This window comes from Ranitomeya imitator, chromosome 1, assembly GCF_032444005.1.
Source record: "Ranitomeya imitator isolate aRanImi1 chromosome 1, aRanImi1.pri, whole genome shotgun sequence".
Taxonomy (NCBI): Eukaryota; Metazoa; Chordata; class Amphibia; order Anura; family Dendrobatidae; genus Ranitomeya; species Ranitomeya imitator.
In genome coordinates, this window is record NC_091282.1 from 705767134 (window position 1) to 705786157 (window position 19024).

The 19024-nt window shown below is 41.9% G+C and overlaps 1 protein-coding gene across 1 annotated transcript in view; it reads right to left on the reverse strand.

Annotated features, from left to right (window-relative positions):
* Nucleotides 1–19024, reverse strand: part of LOC138643121 (uncharacterized) — a 127483-nt gene that overhangs the window by 75902 nt on the left and 32557 nt on the right. Inside the window, exons 13-15 of the mRNA XM_069731884.1 lie at nucleotides 3851–4002; nucleotides 1955–2074; nucleotides 370–519 (exon numbers count right to left, since the gene is read on the reverse strand). Coding sequence (XP_069587985.1) covers nucleotides 370–519; nucleotides 1955–2074; nucleotides 3851–4002 — 422 coding nt within the window. The remainder of the gene's footprint in view (nucleotides 1–369; nucleotides 520–1954; nucleotides 2075–3850; nucleotides 4003–19024) is intronic.

Below are 19024 nucleotides of genomic sequence, written 5' to 3' on the forward strand. Positions count from 1 at the left end.
AAGAAATACAACATGCCCGATACCAAAGGATGTGCTCCATTCATATTACTTAGATAGTAAATCCAGCTCTTCACTAATTAATATTTCTTGAGGCTCCTGAGCACCCATTGCAAAATTTTTAACATCCTCATCTCTACAGTTATTTTATGCTGCTAGTCTCATCATATGAGGCAGAGACCTTTTGGACCCCTTCAGACTTCTAGGCCCAAGTGTGACTGCAACCTACAGTATGTACCCCCTATAGTACCACTTTTGCGGATCATGCACACCACTACAACACGATCAATCAATACCATCAAATTAATTTAACAACTCCCCTCTTCCGCAAAATATATTACATTTTTAGCTTGAATCAATATCTTTTTGCACCTGAAAATGTTCTGGGTTTATCTCAAGGGTTTTATTGAAATCCTGCACACAGTTTGCTTGTTGGAGACGCATTCGGCAGAGTCCTCGTTGATAATAGGCATCGCAAAAACCAGAGCGATTCTTCACTGCACTGGTCAAAGCCTCAAGAGCCTGGATTATATTGGAGTGTTGATTGCAGAAGATATAATGGATATATATGACAGCTTTACATATTATGAACAGTCAGCATCAATAAATCAATACAGAAAAGTGATAATAAGAAATATGTGATGATATGAAACTATAAGCTGGCAAATCCACCCACTTAAAGGGATTGTCTGGTCTTAGGCGACAAGTCTGCCGATACTCTATGCGACTGCAGACTTGTGAATTCTCACATCGTGCGCACTGCGCGTTGTGAAGATTGTCCACGGCTGGTGCTGGGACCACCGGGCATGTAAACGCAAGTATGTGATTTGTATACGTGCGGTCACCTGCCGACTAGATGGCAGTGACCTCGCTCTATACAAGTGTATTGAATGAAGCCGGACACGTCTAGTTGGAATGCGGGCAAAAGTATGCAGATCGTATACTTGTGGTCACATGACCGCCCATCCCTATTGCCGGCACCGGAAAATTCTCCTGTGAGGATTCAAAAGTCTATAGTCACGTAAAGTGACAGCAGACTTGTGGCCTAATGCCGGATAACCCTTTAACATGATTGGCATAATAGAGGAATAATCATTTTTTAAAGGACAAAAAGAGTCTAGAAAGATTCCAGAACTGAGTTAATGTTTAATGAACATGACAGCGTGGAGGCATTCGATGGCCATGTTTGATCTAGTGACAGACCGGATTTAAGGTAACTACTGCTTCATTGTACATTGAATCAAAAGCACTAATGCCCTGTGGCATTATAATACTGTTTCCAAAGTATCTCCAAAACGACCGCAGTATATGGAAGAACACCAGTCACTGGCAATGTTATGTTGCAAATGTGTGTATTTAGCATTTTATCCTGAAGTATTACTAGGCCACCAGCAGTTCAATACAACTCTCATTATACCCATCAGTCTCATTTATACTGAGTCAGGCTGAAGAGTGAAACACCACAAATGGGAAGCATCGCCTTCTGAGCGTGCTCAAGTAGCCACGTGAAAACTTTTATTTGTATGTATACTTTAAAAGAACAAACCTTATTGGAAAAACTAAATCTCAAATGATGCATTCCTTTCACAAGGAATTAAGAACGTGCTGTCCATGGTGCTGAATTAAAATTACAACATGATGAGAGTGATAGAAAATACAATTAACAAGTTAATATAATAACAGTCAAATATATAGTACTATTCAAAATGTCACTGCCTACAGTCCCTAATAATGCAAAGTCCCCATTTCACAGATTCCTGATACTCAATATTGCCACTATGATTGTACCCATTTCAGTTTGACAGTAATATTACTATCCAACTGCACTGGCCAGACAGTGATGTAGCCGAAATTGAGCATAGTTGGATACCTGGTCCTCTATACCATACTATGTATATACATGTGCTTTATACAAATAAGATAAGATACACACAGAAAGTTTTTATCACCCACTCACCTGGAGAAATTTAAGTTGCTCCATGTAACACAGGCCTAGCAGGTAGAAAACTTCGGCCTTATCAGAGGTGGGTGATTGGTTCAATAGGTCAAGTGCCTGTCTGAAGCTTTCACTTGCATCCTATTAAATTGTGCAGGTACAATTTTATTATAAAAAAGGAACAACTATTAGCTTATTATTAGTGATGAGCAAGTATTATTATTATTGTTATAATATACTCATTGCTCGGGTTTTCCCTAGCACGGGTGGTCTCCGAGTATTTGTGACTACTCAGAGATTTAGTTTTCCTTGCCTCATCTGCATGATTTGCAGCTACTAGCCAGCTTGATTACATGTGGGGATTCCCTAGCAACCAGGCAACCCCCACATGTACTCAGGCTGGCTAGCAGCTGTAAATAATGCAGCTGCGTCAACAAAAACTAAATCTCCGAGCAGCCACAAATACTCGGAGACCACCTGAGCGTGCTCGGGAAAACCGAGCAACAAGTATACTCTCTCATCACTACTTATCTTTTCTGACTTTCTACAACAAGTTGCAGAACTTTAGGTTCACAGTCATTGTCTGTGACATATCCATTTATAATTAAAAACAAAAAAAGAAAAGAAAAACATAGTACAATTCTGCATGAAAACTAAAGTAACTCTGAAAATGGTTTTCAATAAAAATGTCCTCCTGTTTTATGTTAGCAGCGTCTATACAGTGTTTCCAAACTACAGACTGCAGCCTTGTGAAGTCTGATCCTCCCTTTTATTTTTCCCCCTATTACTTTTTCCCCTATTACTTGATAAACTGCATTCAGTGCATTTTAAAGGGAACCTGTCACCTGAATTTGGCGGGACTGGTTTTGGGTCATATGGGCGGAGTTTTTGGGTGTTTGATTCACCTTTTCCTTACCCGCTGGCTGCATGCTGGCTGCAATATTGGATTTAAGTTCATTCTCTGTCCTCCATAGTACACGCCTGCACAAGGAAAGATTGCTTTGCGCAGGCGTGTACTATGGAGGACAGAGAATGAACTTCAATCCAATATTGCAGCCAGCATGCAGCCAACGGGTAAGGAAAGGGTGAATCAAACATCCGAAAACTCCGCCCATATGACCCAAAACCAGTCCCGCCAAATTCAGGTGACAGAGTCCCTTTAAGCAGTGGACACATGCAGGATCACACTACAGAGGGTCTACTTGGTTTATGGAGATACATATGTATGCATAAGAGCTATAGACACACAATGGTGGGCTATTTCTAACCCATAATATTCACAAAGTTGCTTCATTTTCTACAAAAGGAATCGATTATATGTCCTCAAATGATATTAACCTGCAGATATAGGGTTAATCTGCAGGTTAATAGCTTTACAATGCTATCCGACAGCTCTACTCAAAGCACGTCTAGTGGGAGAAAATGAACTTTATTCCTCCTGGGAATCACCGGCTTTTAGTCATAGAGGCATGCCCGAAGCGGCTACAATCACTACTCACAGCAATGTGAGAGGCGCCTGGCACTTTGACAGCTCGCTCTACACAGATGCACTGCAGAGTCGGCTATCAATCAAAGTGTCCAGGCATGCTTACAGCCGTTGCTCACTGTGTACTAACTGATTACAGTGTAATCAATCTGGGAACGCCTCTAAGACTGAAAGCTGGTGGCTCCAGGGAGAAGTAAAGTTCATTTTCTCCCAGCAGCTGCGCTGGTAATGGCATTTGGAGACAAGACAGGTTCCCTTTAAAGTAAATTTGTCTGAATAGTAAAAGATACTGAAAGCAATGATATAGTAACTGACTTGACTCATGCCTAAGTTTTTTTGCATTTCCTTTCAAGAGGTTTGAAACAACATTGCATGTATCTAAAACATGATGGATTTTTCACACTTTTTTGAACATTAGAAAATTTAGATACCTTGTTTTTCTTGGCTTTCATCTGAATTTTTCCTAAAAGTATCAACAGAGCAGGCATTGGCTTCTCCTTTATGGCAGAGACCAAGCAGCTAATGGCACTGCTGTTTTGATGGAGGAATGAATGGACAAGGGCTTGCTGCACTGGAGAAGAACCTGGAGAAAATCATTAGAAGGCATTAGGAAAGGAGTTTCAACTAGCATGAGCTGGCACTTCGTTCTCTCATATTTTACTATTGCACAGGGCCAGATTACAGGGAGGACAAAAGTGTTGATTACTCAGTGGTTTCCCCTACTCCTAATTCCAGTAGATACTTCCAAGATGCTCATTGCAGCAAGAGGTACAAAGCTGAAAAGTTTTTTTAAATATCCCTATAACCAATTAAAAGTTTTAATATTTTGCAGAACAAGTCATTATGCAGCTTTTATTTGAAGGATTGGAAAGCTTTTCTCTTTTTCAGAACATTGTTGTCCACTTAAACTGTAAGAGACAAAATCTAAAAATAAAAATATAAAATTACATTGCATTATTTTAAAATAATTAAATTGCATTTTACTGCATGAAATAAGTATTTGATCACCTGCCAACCAACAAGAATTCTGGTTCTCACAGACATATTAGTTTTTCTTTAAGAAGCCCTCCCACTCTGCACTAATTACCCGTATTAATTGCACCAGTTTGAACTTGTTACCTGTATAACAGACACCTGTCCACACACTCAATCACACTCCAACCTCTCCACCATGGCCAAGATCAAAGAGCTGTCTAAGAACACCAGGGACAAAATTGTAGGCCTGCTTAAGGCTGGAATGGGCTACAGGACAATAGGCAAGCAGCTTAGTGAGGAGGCAGCAACTGTTGGCACAATTATTGGAAAATGAAACACAAGATGACTGCCAATCGTCCTCAGCCTTGGGCTCAATGCAAGATCTCATCTCATGGGGTATGGATGATTCTAATAAAGATCAGGAATCAGCCCAAAAATATACGGGACGACCTGATCAATGACTTGAAGAGAGGAGGGACCACAGTCTCAAACATTACCATTAGTAACACACTATTCCGTGATGGATTAATATCCTGCAGGGCAAGCAAGGTCCCCCTGGTCGTGCCAGCACATGTCTAGGCCCATTTGAAGTTCGCCAATTACCATCTGGATGATCTAGAGGAGGCATGGGAAAAGATCATCTGGTAAGATGAGATCAAAATAGAATTTTTTGGTATCAACAACACTCGCCGTGTTTGGAGGAAGAAGGATAAGCACAAACCCAAGAACACCGTCCCAATCGTGAAGCATGGTGGGAATAAAATCATACTTTGGGGATGTTTTTCTGCAAAGGGGACAGGATGACTACACCGTATTGAAGGGAGGATGGATGGGGTCATGTATCGCAAGATTTTGACCAACAACCTCCTTCCCTCAGTAAGAGCTTTGAAGATGGGTCGTGGCTGAGTCTTCCAGCATGACAATGACCAGAAACACACAGCCAGGGCTCCATAAGAAGCATTTCAAGGCTCTGAAGTGGCCAAACCAGTCACCAGACCTGAACCCAATAGAAAATCTTTGGAGAGAGCTGAAATTTAATGTTGTCCAGCAACAGCCCCGAAACCTGAAAGATCTGGAGAAGATCTCTATGGAGGAGTGGGCCAAAATCCCTGCTGCAGTGTATGCAAACTTGGTCAAGAACTACAGGAAACATCGGACCTCTGTAATTACAAACAAAGGTTTCTGTACCAAATATTAAGTTCTGTTTTTCTATTGTATCAAATACTAATTTAATGCGATAAAATGCAAATTAAGTATGTAAAAATCATACAATGTGATTCTCTGTTTTTTATTGTTAGATTCTCTCTCTCACAGTTGAAGTGTACCTACGATAACAATTACAGACCTCACTTGCAAAATCGGCAGTGTATCAAATACCAATTTTCCCAACTGTATGTAATGTGTTTGGCCACACATCATATGCCATTGTTACTAGAGAGGGGTCTCCACCAAATATTAGCCCATGGACCCTGTTCTTCTATAACCCCCCAGCCCTGTTCTAATTGTATTTCTTTTTAAGAGCACTATGTTTTGCCTCTGTCTGTCAATTACAGTTAAAAGTATTTTTAAAGTTTTAGCCATGAGTTTCTCGTGGCTCAAGCACTGCAAGTCAGCTGAGGATGCTGGTCTAGATTTGGCTTTCTATTTGCTTTTATCCTACTAATCCTATTAGTTTTGTGACATTTCATTTATGCTACAATTTATAAGAGCTAATAATATTGTACAAATGCAGCATACGTTGCACATTGTATAAAAAAGTTCCCCTTGTGATCCAGCAAAGAGAGGATCAAGTGGGGTCACACATCATCCGTCAGTTCTAATTGCATTGCCCTGCGTGAGCTGTGTCATAATACAAGAAATCTCCAGCACAATCATTACAATGATAAATTAGATAGAAGGATGCTGTGGATACCAAACACAGCAAGTGCACACTTCAGAGATTCACGTCTTTGTATTTAAGGCGATGCTGACTACATAATGACTCAGCTAAACCAAATGCAGCCCCAGTTCTCTTTAGCTTAATTATAGTTTATTCTCTAAACTGTTCTCATCTGAAGTGCTGACACAGAGGACGCCAAATGTGCCAATCACAGACTTTGTGGGAAATACTATTTAGCAGACATTGTTTATTAGAAGTCAATTGTAAAATGCCAGGCAAGCATGTTGGTTTCATTCTTAATTTTTAATGGAAATACGCAGATAAATCACATTCTATAGATACTGCGCTGGCCCTTCTTTCCTCCTTCTGTTTTTGCAAATGATTTACTCTTCTAATAAAATTATATAATTTGTTTTCTATCATAAAAATAAGAATAAGTTTTGTATTGTAATAATCTACTAAATAATTGTCTAAGGGTCACTTCCGTCTGTCTGTCTGTTCTTCTGTCACGGTTAATCATTCGCTGATTGGTCTCCGCAGCTGCCTGTCATGGCTGCCGCGACCAATCAGCTACAAGCACAGTCCAATTAGTCCCTCCCCTACTCCCCTGCACTCACTGCCCGGCGCCCGCTCCATAATCCCCTCCACTCATGGCTCACACAGGGTTAATGGCAGCGGTAACGGCCCACGGTGTAACGCACTCCGTTACCGCTGCTGTTAACTCTGTGTGTCCCCAACTATTTACTATTGATGTGGCCTATGCAGCATCAATAGTAAAAATATGTCATGTTAAAAATAATAAAAAAACAAAAAAACCTGCTATACTCACCATCCGCCGCCTTTCCAGCTCCTCGGGACGCTCCCGGGATCGCTCCATTGCAAGCGGCAGCTTCCGGTCCAAGGGCTGGTGTGCGACAAGGACCTGCCGTGACGTCACGGTCATGTGACTGCGACGTCATCACAGGTCCTGCTCATACCAGCCCTGGGACCGTAAGCTGACGCTTGCAATGGAGCGATCCCGGGAGCGTCCCGAGGAGCTGGAAAGGCGGCGGATGCTGAGTATCGCAGGACTTCAACGGGCCTTCGGAAGGTGAGTATATGTTTGTTTGTTTTTTTAAGTCTCTATACTACGTGGCTCTGTGCTGTATACTCTGTCGCTGTTCAATATACTATGTGGCTAGGCAATATACTACGTGCCTGGGCAATACACTATGTGACTGGGCAATATACTATGTGGCTGGACAATATACTCCGTCGCTGTGCAATATACTACATGACTGGGCAATATACTATGTGGCTGGGCAATACACTAGGTGACTAGGCAATATACTACGTCACTGGGCAATATACTACATGGGCTGTGCAATATACTACATGACTGGGCAATATACTACATGGGCTGTGCAATATACTACGTGACTGGGCAATATACTACGTGGCTGGCAATATACTATATGGCTGGCCAATATACTACATGACTGGGCAATATACTACGTTGCTGGGCAATATACTACGTGGCTGGGCAATATACTACGTGACTGGGCAATATACTATGTGACTGGGCAATATACTACGTGGCTGGGCAATATACTACGTGGCTGGGGAATATACTACGTGACTGGGCAATATACTACGTGACTTGCCAATATACTACATCGCTGGGCAATATACTACGTGGCTGGGCAATATACTACGTGACTGGGCAATATACTACGTGGCTGGGCAATATACTACGTGGCTGGCAATATACTACGTGGCTGGCCATATACTACGTGACTGGGCAATATACTACGTCGCTGGGCAATATACTACGTGACTGGGCAATATACTACGTGGCTGGGCAATATACTACGTGGCTGGGCAATATACTACGTGGCTGGGCAATATACTACGTGACTGGCCAATATACTACGTGACTGGGCAATATACTACGTCGCTGGGCAATATACTACGTCGCTGGGCAATATACTACGTTGGCATGCATATTCTAGAATACCCGATGCATTAGAATCGGGCCACCATCTAGTTCTCTATACAATTATTATTACAGATGAGCAGATAAGAGTTTGAGTTGAATTTCCTGAATTTTGCGGTTTCACACGAATTAGAACACTTTGAGAATTAATTTGCGAAGCAAAATCTTCTCCTGTGCTATTTCCCACATTGCTGAAGAATCAGAGAGTGGGAGAATGTATGTATGCTGCCTCCAATAATGCCGGATATGACATCTTACGGATTATCATACCTTGTACAGTGGGGGTCAGTACTGGGGCCATCACAGATCAGTGATTCACAATGGAGCACAGTTTGTTCTGCAGAGTTGCTTTCCATTTCCAGTGTCACTGGGTAAGCCTGACTCTTCTATATAGTGTAAACTTTTGTAACACCACCACCTGTGTGGCTTCCCATCCCATACCATACAGGGACACTGACGTACTCACCAACAAAGGCCGTGCAGTGAGCTCTTTAATTTTTGCTTGCTGTGTGCTGTAAGCCTGTGCTGACTGTGCATGTTTTCTGGCTACATGTTTAGGGCGCATGCCCAGGAACTCCCTGATTATTAAAGAGACAGTGAGTGTGCTCCTAACGTGTCCCCAGCCTTTTGCTGAGAGGCACTTGGTACTTAAGGCACCTCCACCTGTTGGAAGGTGCCTGACCAACATTCTCTTTCAGTGTGTGTGCAACTACTGAGTTGCCAGGTCCTGTCCTGCTTCTGCTCTTGTCTGAACTTGTTTCCCTTGGTCTGTACACCCAGGCTTGAACCCTGAATCTGTACCTGTATCTGATCTTTACGGTTTCTGCCACCTTGGGGGCTGAATACCCAAGCCTGAACCCTGAACTTGTGTCTGTCCTTTTCTGAATTAGGACCAATCCTTGAACCTGTTTGCATCTAAGTCTGGATTTTTCCTTAAACCTGTTGTGTCTGTACCTGTACCTATCCCTAAATATGCACTGTCTTAACCAGTGCCCACAGCGAATCTGCAGTGTCTGAACCAGTACCTATTGCTAAACATCCTATGTCTGTACCTGTACCTAACCCTAAACATCCTATGTCTGTATCTGTACCAAACCCTAAACCAGCAGTATCTGTACCTATCTTTGATACCTGCAGTTTCTGAACGAGTGCCTTCATCGGTTGTCGCTGTGCAATGTTAGTTTTCAGTGAAAACACTTGTTACTTCATTGTAAGTACCCTGTGTGAACTTTTTCCAGTTTGTCTTGTCCGTACCTATCCTTGTATGGGTCCTGTGTGAACCTGACCCTGTCTACTCCTTGTTAACAAAGCCCTGTCGTGCGCAGGGGACGGTAAAGGTCAGAGAGGCCCAGCGCCTGCGCACTGCAGTACTTTGCTCTGCCCTCAAAAGGGCAGACAAAGTACACCTGCGCAGGAGCCGCGGCAAGAAGACAAGAAGAGGACGACATCGTATGAAGATGGGAGGCACCGGACTCGGACCGCGACAACCATCGGACCGGACCGCAGCGGGACCGCCCCAGGTGAGTATAATATAACCTGTTTTTCTTATCTTTCAGGATACATCGGGGGCTTATCTACAGAATTACAGAAGGCTGTAGATAAGCCCCTGATGCCGGTGGCCTTAGTTTATAGGCCAATTTTGGGGTGACAGATTCCCTTTAAAAAACATAAATCTACATAAAATGTAAATGATTCCAAATCATATGAGACAAAACAATAATAAAAATCAATTGTTAGAAAGAGGAGAAAATAAGTAAAATTCCAATACAAAAATACTTATTTCTGTTTATAGCAGACCCATATGTTTCATATATTTTTATTAATCAGAACCTCACCTAGCTAAGCCATATGATGCTCAATCAATGGGTGTGCTCAATACTAATGTTCAAACCCTCTGGATGCAAAGAAGACAACTTACATATCCAGAAGGACTCTCGGTTATTCAGCCTCTGTATCAGATCTGGACTGGTCACAGCTATATATTCAAGAATGGTCAAACATAAATTATCAGGCCTTTTTTGGTGATATATATACCGTAACTTATTTACCGTATATACCGTAACTGTTTTAATAATGACACTAACTTTATTAAAAATCCTTATAAGACAAGATGGGAATCTGATGTAAATACGGTACTTAATTTTTTCCTGAGCAATGGGAAAATGCCCTTACTTTTACCTACGTCTCGAATATATCTAAGGATTTGCATGAATCTTATTATAAAATGTTTGCTAGATGACACTACGGCCCAACTAGGTTAGCCCACATAAATGCAGACCTTTCACCTCTATGTTTGAGAAACTGTGGTCAGCAAGGTAGTCTTCTCTATATTTTCTGGAATTGCCCTAAAATTAAACCTTTTATAGTTTCAAGTATCCTCTTTAATCAATAGACTTCTCAACAAGAATGTATAATATAGTTCATTCCCCAAATGGCCCTTCTTTCAATTGATTTGGAAAATATAGACCCTTCTTTTAGATATGCTATAATTCATATTTTTCTGGTAGTAAAAAATGTGATCGCCTTTCTCTGGAAAAATAACCCTTTCCCCCTAATTTTTCTGACATTGTGGAAAAAATTACTCTTCATAAATCACTTGAATTGAGATACTCCATTGTTAATAACTTTAAGAAATACACAAAAAATGGAAATGCTGGTATTCTGTTTTTCATTGATCTCTCCAAAACCTTTGAATTCTTATTCTCCTGGTCTCTTTGTTAATAAGGAAATTATTGGTCATTTTTTCTGGTTGTATATATAGGTTATTTATGTATACATTTTACAATGACTGAGTTCTTCCTTATTTTTCCTTTCATTTACCTTTCCCATATTCCCACCCTCCCTCCTTTAAGCCCTTTTTCCTTTCCTCTTGTCTTTATTGTCCCTATAGTCATTTTCTTGCCCATATTTACAGTGCCTTGTGAAAGTATTCCCCCCCCCCCCCCCCTCCGGAACTTTTCAGCCTTTTCCCACATATCATGCTTCGAACATAAAGATACCAAATGTAAATTTTCGGTGAAGAATCAACAACAAGTGGAACACAATTGTGAAGTTGAACGGAATTTATTGGTTATTTTACATTTTTGTGGAAATTCAAAAACTGAAAAGTGGGGCGTGCAATATTATTCGGCCCCTTTACTTTCAGTGCAGCAAACTCACTCCAGAAGTTCATTGTGGATCTCTGAATGATGCAATGTTGTCCTAAATGCCTAATGATGATAAATATAATCCACCTGTGTGTAATCAAGTCTCCGTATAAATGCACCTGCTCTGTGATAGTCTCAGGGTTCTGTTTTAAGCACAGAGAGCATCATGAAGACCAAGGAACACAACAGGCATGTCCGTGATACTGTTGTGGAGAAGTTTAAAGCCGGATTTGGATACAAAATGATTTCCAAAACTTTAAGCATCCCAAGGAGCACTGTGCAAGCGATCATATTGAAATGGAAGGAGTATCATACAACTGTAAATCTACCAAGACCCGACAGTCCCTCTAAACTTTCATCTCAAACAAGGAGAAGACTGATCAGAGATGCAGCCAAGAGGTCCATGATCACTCTGGATGAACTGCAGAGATCTACAGCCTAGGTGGGACAGTCTGTCCATAGGACAACAATCAGTCGTACACTGCACAAATCTGGCCTTTATGGAAGATTGGCAAGAAGAAAGCCATTTCTGAAAGATATCCATAAAAAGTGTTCTTTAAAGTTTTCAACAAGCCACCTGGGAGACACACCAAACATGTGGAAAAAAGTGCTCTGGTCCGATGAAACCAAAATCGAATTTTTTGGCAACAATACCAAATGATATGTTTGGCATAAAGGCAACACAGCTCATCACCCTGAACACACCATCCCCACTGTCAAACATGGTGGTGGCAGCATCATGGTTTGGGCCTGCTTTTCTTCAGCAGGGACAGGGAAGATGTTTAAAATTGATGGGAAGATGGATGGAGCCAAATACAGGATCATTCTTGAAGAAAACCTGTTGGAGTCTGCAAAAGATCTGAGACTGGGGGGGTGTGATGGATGTGGAGCTGAGCGGACGTGCGAGGCTCGAGCTCCCTAACCACCAGCTATTATAAGAGGCCCAAAGCACAGTGAAGTGACTGGAGGAGGTCAGATCGGGAGATAAGATAAGCGAGGTGGTATTGCGCAGCAGGAATGAAGGGTGGGATAAGGAGGGAGCAGGCGCGGCCGGTAGCTGGATCCAAGATGGCGACCGCAGCCCTCACCACACGGCCGCAAGCAGCAGGGGTAACAGCAGTGTGAGGCAAAGGTCAGAGCTGCACACTGAAACACTCCATCAGCCCCAAACTCCCAGCAAAGCTGCAAACTCCCTGACCACACAGAGCTATTCCCCCATGCTGCAATCCCTGCTCCTTCTCCCTGCTAGGAATGCTGAAGGTCCAGAGCCTGAAGATTTACAACTACCAAACACAGCCCTGACCGTCTCCTTAGACTCTCCTATTAAAGACTCCAATTCTGCCCCAGTCACTGTAGCCACACTCAGATCCCTGCTGGGAGACTTGAAGCAAGCCATTCATACTGATATCACAACGGCTTTCACTGCGCTACATAAAGAAAATACACAGATTAGTGAGGGAACCTCACACATAGAGGGGAAACTGGAGGAATATACTACAGCGCACAACCAACTAGTAGATGCGCATAATGAAGCGGACGAAGAGATCATGGCCCTAAAACTGAAGCTTGCAGACGTAGAAGATCGATCCAGGCGCAATAACCTATGTTTCAGAGGAATCCCTGAGAGTGTGTCAGTGGATACACTAAAGGAGTTTCTAATGGACTTTTTTACAATTCTGGTGCCGTCAGCAGAACAGAGAGACCTGCTGATTGACAGGGCACATTGGATCCCCAAACCAAAGTCTGCTCCTGGCTCGGCACCGCGAGACATAGCGGAGAGATAGCCAGGCTGCACTTCTATCACTTCAAGGAGGCAGTGACCAAGGCAGCGACAGCAAAGCAAGAACTTCCAGAAAGTTTCCGGAACATCCTAGTGTTCACCGACTTGTCTGCGACAACCCTGAACAGGAGGTGGGAATTCTCATCCACAACCAAGATTCTACGGGACAATAATATTGTCTACAAGTGGGGATATCCAGTAAAGCTCATTGTAACAAAAAAAACAGAGCTTCACACGTCCTTGTGTCTCCCAGAGAGGCCATGACCCTTCTCCAGGAATGGTCCCTGACGTCAGTGGATGAAGACACCAGCTCCCCACTAAAAAAAAGACTCCCGATGCTGAACAAAGAATAGACCTGATTCTCACGCAAGTACTCTGTAGCTACTGTATATGTATCCCCTATGTGCCTATGCCAGGACACCATACTGCTATTTTTTTGCCTGGCTGGCAGGTTGAAGGGACATAAGAATAAGGCTTTCGGTTTTTCTATTCTCTCCCCGTTTAATACTGGATTTGAACGATTATCCGGTTGGTTCACATAGAACCGCCCTTTGAGTTGTACAAGTTGTACTTGTAGTTGTTATTAATAACTTTAACCTCTTTGTTTCCCTTATTATCCTGTATCTGGTGACTGATTGAATTTTTTTTATTTTTTGTAACTGATGGTATTTCAAATATCTAGCATTAATGTGAAAGGTCTAAATACAGTAGCCCTTTCAAGAGATCGTTATTATGGAAAGAAGCCCAGGCACTCAAAGCGGACATACTATGTGTCCTAGAAATTAATTTAAATCGTGAAGATACACATAGATTACAACATAAAAATTACCCCCATATCTATGCCTCATATGTGGCGAAAAAGAAGAGAGGGGTAGCGATTGCAATAAAAGACACTATAGCATTCCAGCTTGTTGATCTGGATAATGAAGGCAGATATGTAATATTGATATGTAATATCAATAATAAGGTGTATACAATTGCATCTATATACGCACCCAATTCAGGTCAAATCACTTTTATTAAAGACCTTATAACTAAATTATCCAAAATAAAACCAGGATCCCTGCTAATCTGTGGAGATTTTAACATCGTCCCGATACCTAATATAGACAAATCTTGGTGCTCAAAGAAAAAGTCCAATCCCATGCGTTGTCCCAGTGTCTTATATCAGAAGAATTGTATGACACGTGGAGGATCCTTCATGCTTCTGAACGGGATCATACATATTACTCCCACCCACATAAAGTATATTCAAGAATAGATCTAATAGTAGTGGATAAATGGCTCCTAGAAAATATACAATCTGCAAAAATAGGGAAGATAACCTGGTCGGACCACGCTCCTGTAACATGCCAAATTAAAGAGACGTACAATAATTTAACTTATTCCCCGTGGAGAAGTAATAACTTTTTAATAGCCTCAGATAATATCAAATCCCAACTAAACGACCTTCTCCAGGAATTTTTTGATATCAATAGTACCCCTGACATATCCCCGACCATAGTGTGGTGCGCCCATAAGGCCTATATAGGAGGGCGACTAATACAGAGAGCAGCGCAACACAAAAAATTAAGAATGTGACAAATAGAAGAGCTTAATAAAAATGTAGCAACATTGGAAAATACCCATAAACATAGTCCCTCACCCACGGTATATAGAAATCTACAAAAGGCAAGATACGAACTATATCAGCTATTCCAATATAAATATGAGCATAATTTGAGGAGGAATAAAGCCAAATACTATTGGCAGGGGAATAAAGCAACTAAAATACTTGCCAATAAGATTAAAGCGAGACTAACCCCTTAAGCACCAAGGGTCGTTTGCACGTTAATGACCGGGCCAATTTTTACAATTCTGACCACTGTCCCTTTATGAGGTTTTAACTCTGGAACGCTTCAACGGATCCCGGTGATTCTGACATTGTTTTCTCGTGACATATTGGGCTTCATGATAGTGGTAACATTTCTTTGATATTACCTGCGTTTATTTGTGAAAAAAAAGGGAAATTTGGCAAATATTTTGGAAATTTCGCAATTTTCCAACTTTGAATTTTTATGCCCTTAAATCACAGAGTATGTCACACAAAATACTTAATAAGTAACATTTCCCACATGTCTACTTTACATCAGCACAATTTTGGAACCAAATTTTTTTGTTTTGTTAGGGAGTTATAAAGGTTAAAAGTTGACCAGCAATTTCTCATTTTTACAACACCATTTTTTTTAGGGCCCACATCACATTTGAAGTCATTTTGAGGGGTCCATATGATAGAAAATAACCAAGTGTGACACCATTCTAAAAACTGCACCCCTCAAGGTGCTCAAAACCACATTCAAGAAGTTTATTAACCCTTCAGGTGTTTCACAGGAATTTTTGGAATGTTTAAAAAAAATGAACATTTAACTTTTTTTCACAAAAAATTTACTTCAGCTCCAATTTGTTTTATTTTACCAAGGGTAACAGGAGAAAATGGACCCCAAAAGTTGTTGTACAATTTGTCCTGAGTACGCCGATACCCCATATGTGGGGGTAAACCACTGTTTGGGCGCATGGCAGAACTCGGAAGGGAAGGAGCGTCATTTGACTTTTCAATGCAAAATTGACTGAATTGAGATGGGACACCATGTTGCGTTTGGAGAATATTGAAACCCCCCACAAGTGACAATTTTGGAAAGTACACCCCCTAAAGAACATATCTAGATGTGTGGTGAACACTTTGACCCACCAAGTGCTTCACAGAAGTTTATAATGCAGAGCCGTAAAAATAAAAAATCATATTTCTTCACAAAAATGATCTTTTCGTCCCCAATTTTTTATTTTCCCAAGGGTAAGAGAAGAAACTGGACCCCAAAAGTTGATGTGCAATTTGTCCTGAGTACGCTGAAACCCCATATGTGGGGGTAAACCACTGTTTGGGCACACAGCGGAGCTCGAAAGGGAAGGAGCTCTGTTTGACTTTTCAATGAAAAATTGACAGGAATTGATGAGACGCCATGTTGTGTTTGGAAAGCCACTGATGTGCCTAAACATTGAAACCCCCACAAGTGACACCATTTTGGAAAGTAGGCCCCTAAGGAACTTATCTAGATGTGTTGTGAGAGCTTTGAACCCCCAAGTGTTTCACTACAGTTTATAAAACAGAGCCGTGAAAATAAAAATTATTTTTTTTTCCACAAAAATTATTTTTTTAGCCCCCAGTTTTGTATTTTCCCAAGGGTAACAGGAGAAATTGGACCCCAAAAGTTGTTGTCCAATTTGCCCTGAGTACGCTGATACACTATATGTGGGGGGAACCACCGTTTGGGCGTATGGCAGAGCTCGGAAGGGAAAGATCGCCATTTGGAATGCAGACTTAGATGGATTGGTCTGCAGGCGTCACGTTGCATTTGCAGAGCCCCTGATGTACCTAAACAGTAGAAACCCCCCACAAGTGATCCCATATTGAAAATTAGACCCTCCCCCAAGGAACTTATCTAGATGTTTTGTGAGAACTTTGAACCCCCAAGTGTTTCACTGCAGTTTATAACGCAGAGCCGTGAAAATAAAAAATCATTGTTTTCCACAAAAATTATTTTTTAGCCCCCAGTTTTGTATTTTTCCAAGGGTAACAGGAGAAATTGGACCGAAACATTGTTGTCCAATTTTTCATGAGTACGCTGATATCCCATATGTGGGGGGAACCCCTGTTTGGGCACACGGGAGAGCTCGGAAGGGAAGGAGCACTATTTTACTTTTTCAATGCAGAATTGGCTGGAATTGAGATCGGACGCCATGTCGCGTTTGAGAGCCCTGATGTGCCTAAACAGTGAAAACCCCCAATTGTAACTGAAACCCTAACCCAAACACACCCCTAACCCTAATCCCAACCACACCCCTAGCCACAACCACACCCCTAACCCCAACACACCCCTAACCCTAACCATACCCTTAACTCCAACACATCCCTAACCCTAATCCCAACCATAACCCTAACCACACCCCTAACCCTAACACACCCCTAACCCTAATCCCAACCGTAAATGTACCCACGGCCATTTTGGATCCGGGGCCTGCAGGGAGGAGGCGCTCGGTACAAGGTGAGCACATCGCCTTGTACTGAGGGTCTCAGGGAAGTCCGCAGGGTTTGATCGCAGTGTTCTGGGGGTTAATGTGCGAGGAGCGGTCCGTGACCGCTCCTGGCACATAGTGCCAGATGTCAGCTGCGATAGTCAGCTGACACCCGGCCGCACTCCCCCGGTGAGCGTGGCCGATTGCATATGACGTACTATCCCAGGTCACCTTGACGGGATAGTACATCATATGGGATTAAGGGGTTAACAAAGCAAAAAATAGCTCACATGCAAGATGATCAAAAGAACAAAATATACAACCCTAAAGAGATTGCGAATACTTTCGCAAGATATTACTCCTCACTCTGTAATCTCAAGACCAATAACCTTATCCCACAACCCAATGCTGAGCTAATTAATAACTTCCTGAATAGCATATCTTTACCCCAAATCCCAGAGGATAAATTGATGGAAATAAATCAACCTATGAGCCAAAAAGAAATCCAACAAACCATTCAGGCAACAAAAAATAATAAATTCCCAGGACCGGATGGTATAACTAATGAATACTTGAAGTTATTTGACCACAGACTGTAGGCAAAAGGGCCAACAAGTGCTAAGCATTTCTGGGAACTCCTTCAAGATTGTTGGAAGACCATTCTCGGTGACTACCTCTTGAAGCTCATAAAGAGAATGCCAAGAGTGTGCAAAGCAGTCATCAAAGCAAAAGGTGGCTACTTTGAAGAACCTAGAACATAAGACATAATTTCATTTGTTTCACACTTTTTTGTTAAAGGGACTCTGTCACCTGAATTTGGAGGGAACAATTTTCAGCCATAGAGGTGGGGTTTTCGGGTGTTTGATTCACCCTTTCCTTACCCGCTGGCTGCATGCTGGCTGCAATATTGGATTGAAGTTCATTCTCTGTCCTCCGTAGTACATGCTTGCACAAGGCAAGCCCCGCAACATAAAAGACTGTTTAGTCCGTGCCGACATAGGCTCAATACAACCTCACACTACTCAGCGGTTCTTGAGCAACCCTAAAACAGGAACTTTCCCCTGTCTGAGTTGCAATCAGTGCAACAGTGTCCTTAAAGGCAATGTCATTCATCATCCGCACACAGGCAAGAGATACCCCATTAACGGTTTTTTTACCTGCAACACCAACTTTGCTGTATATCTGATTAAATGCCCCTGCGGGCTCCTGTACATAGGTGAAACCACCCAACCAGTCAAATCTAGGATTTCTAAACACAAATCGACAATAAGATGTAAGAATCTCTTACTTCCCAAACCAGCACATTTTGCCGAAAAAGGCCACAACATGTCCCAGCTCAAATTTCAAATAATAGAACACATTACATCACCTCGCCACGGTGGAGACCGCGTCTCAATTCTCAAACGCAGAGAGGCGTATTGGATACACGAGCTCAACACACTGAGCCCCAGGGGTCTCAACAGAGATTATGAGTTATCATCATTTATTTAAGATTACTGTCACAATATCACCTCCTATAGAATACCCCAGGGGGCCAGTTGAGCTCTACGGCTTTCGGAACATGTGATGTCACTTTGTATCTGTCCGTTTTTGATGACTGTTTATTATTTTCAGCTCAACCGCATTTACCAAATGTACCACTGCGTTCCTATATGTGATGCCCGCTAACCAGGTCTCCTCTCTGTATCATACCACCACATAGCTGGGCACCTCTATTTATGTTTGCTTTTTTCATTCATTTAGCATAAATGTATTTACTCACACATTTTGTGATCAACAATATGATCATATGCGTAATCA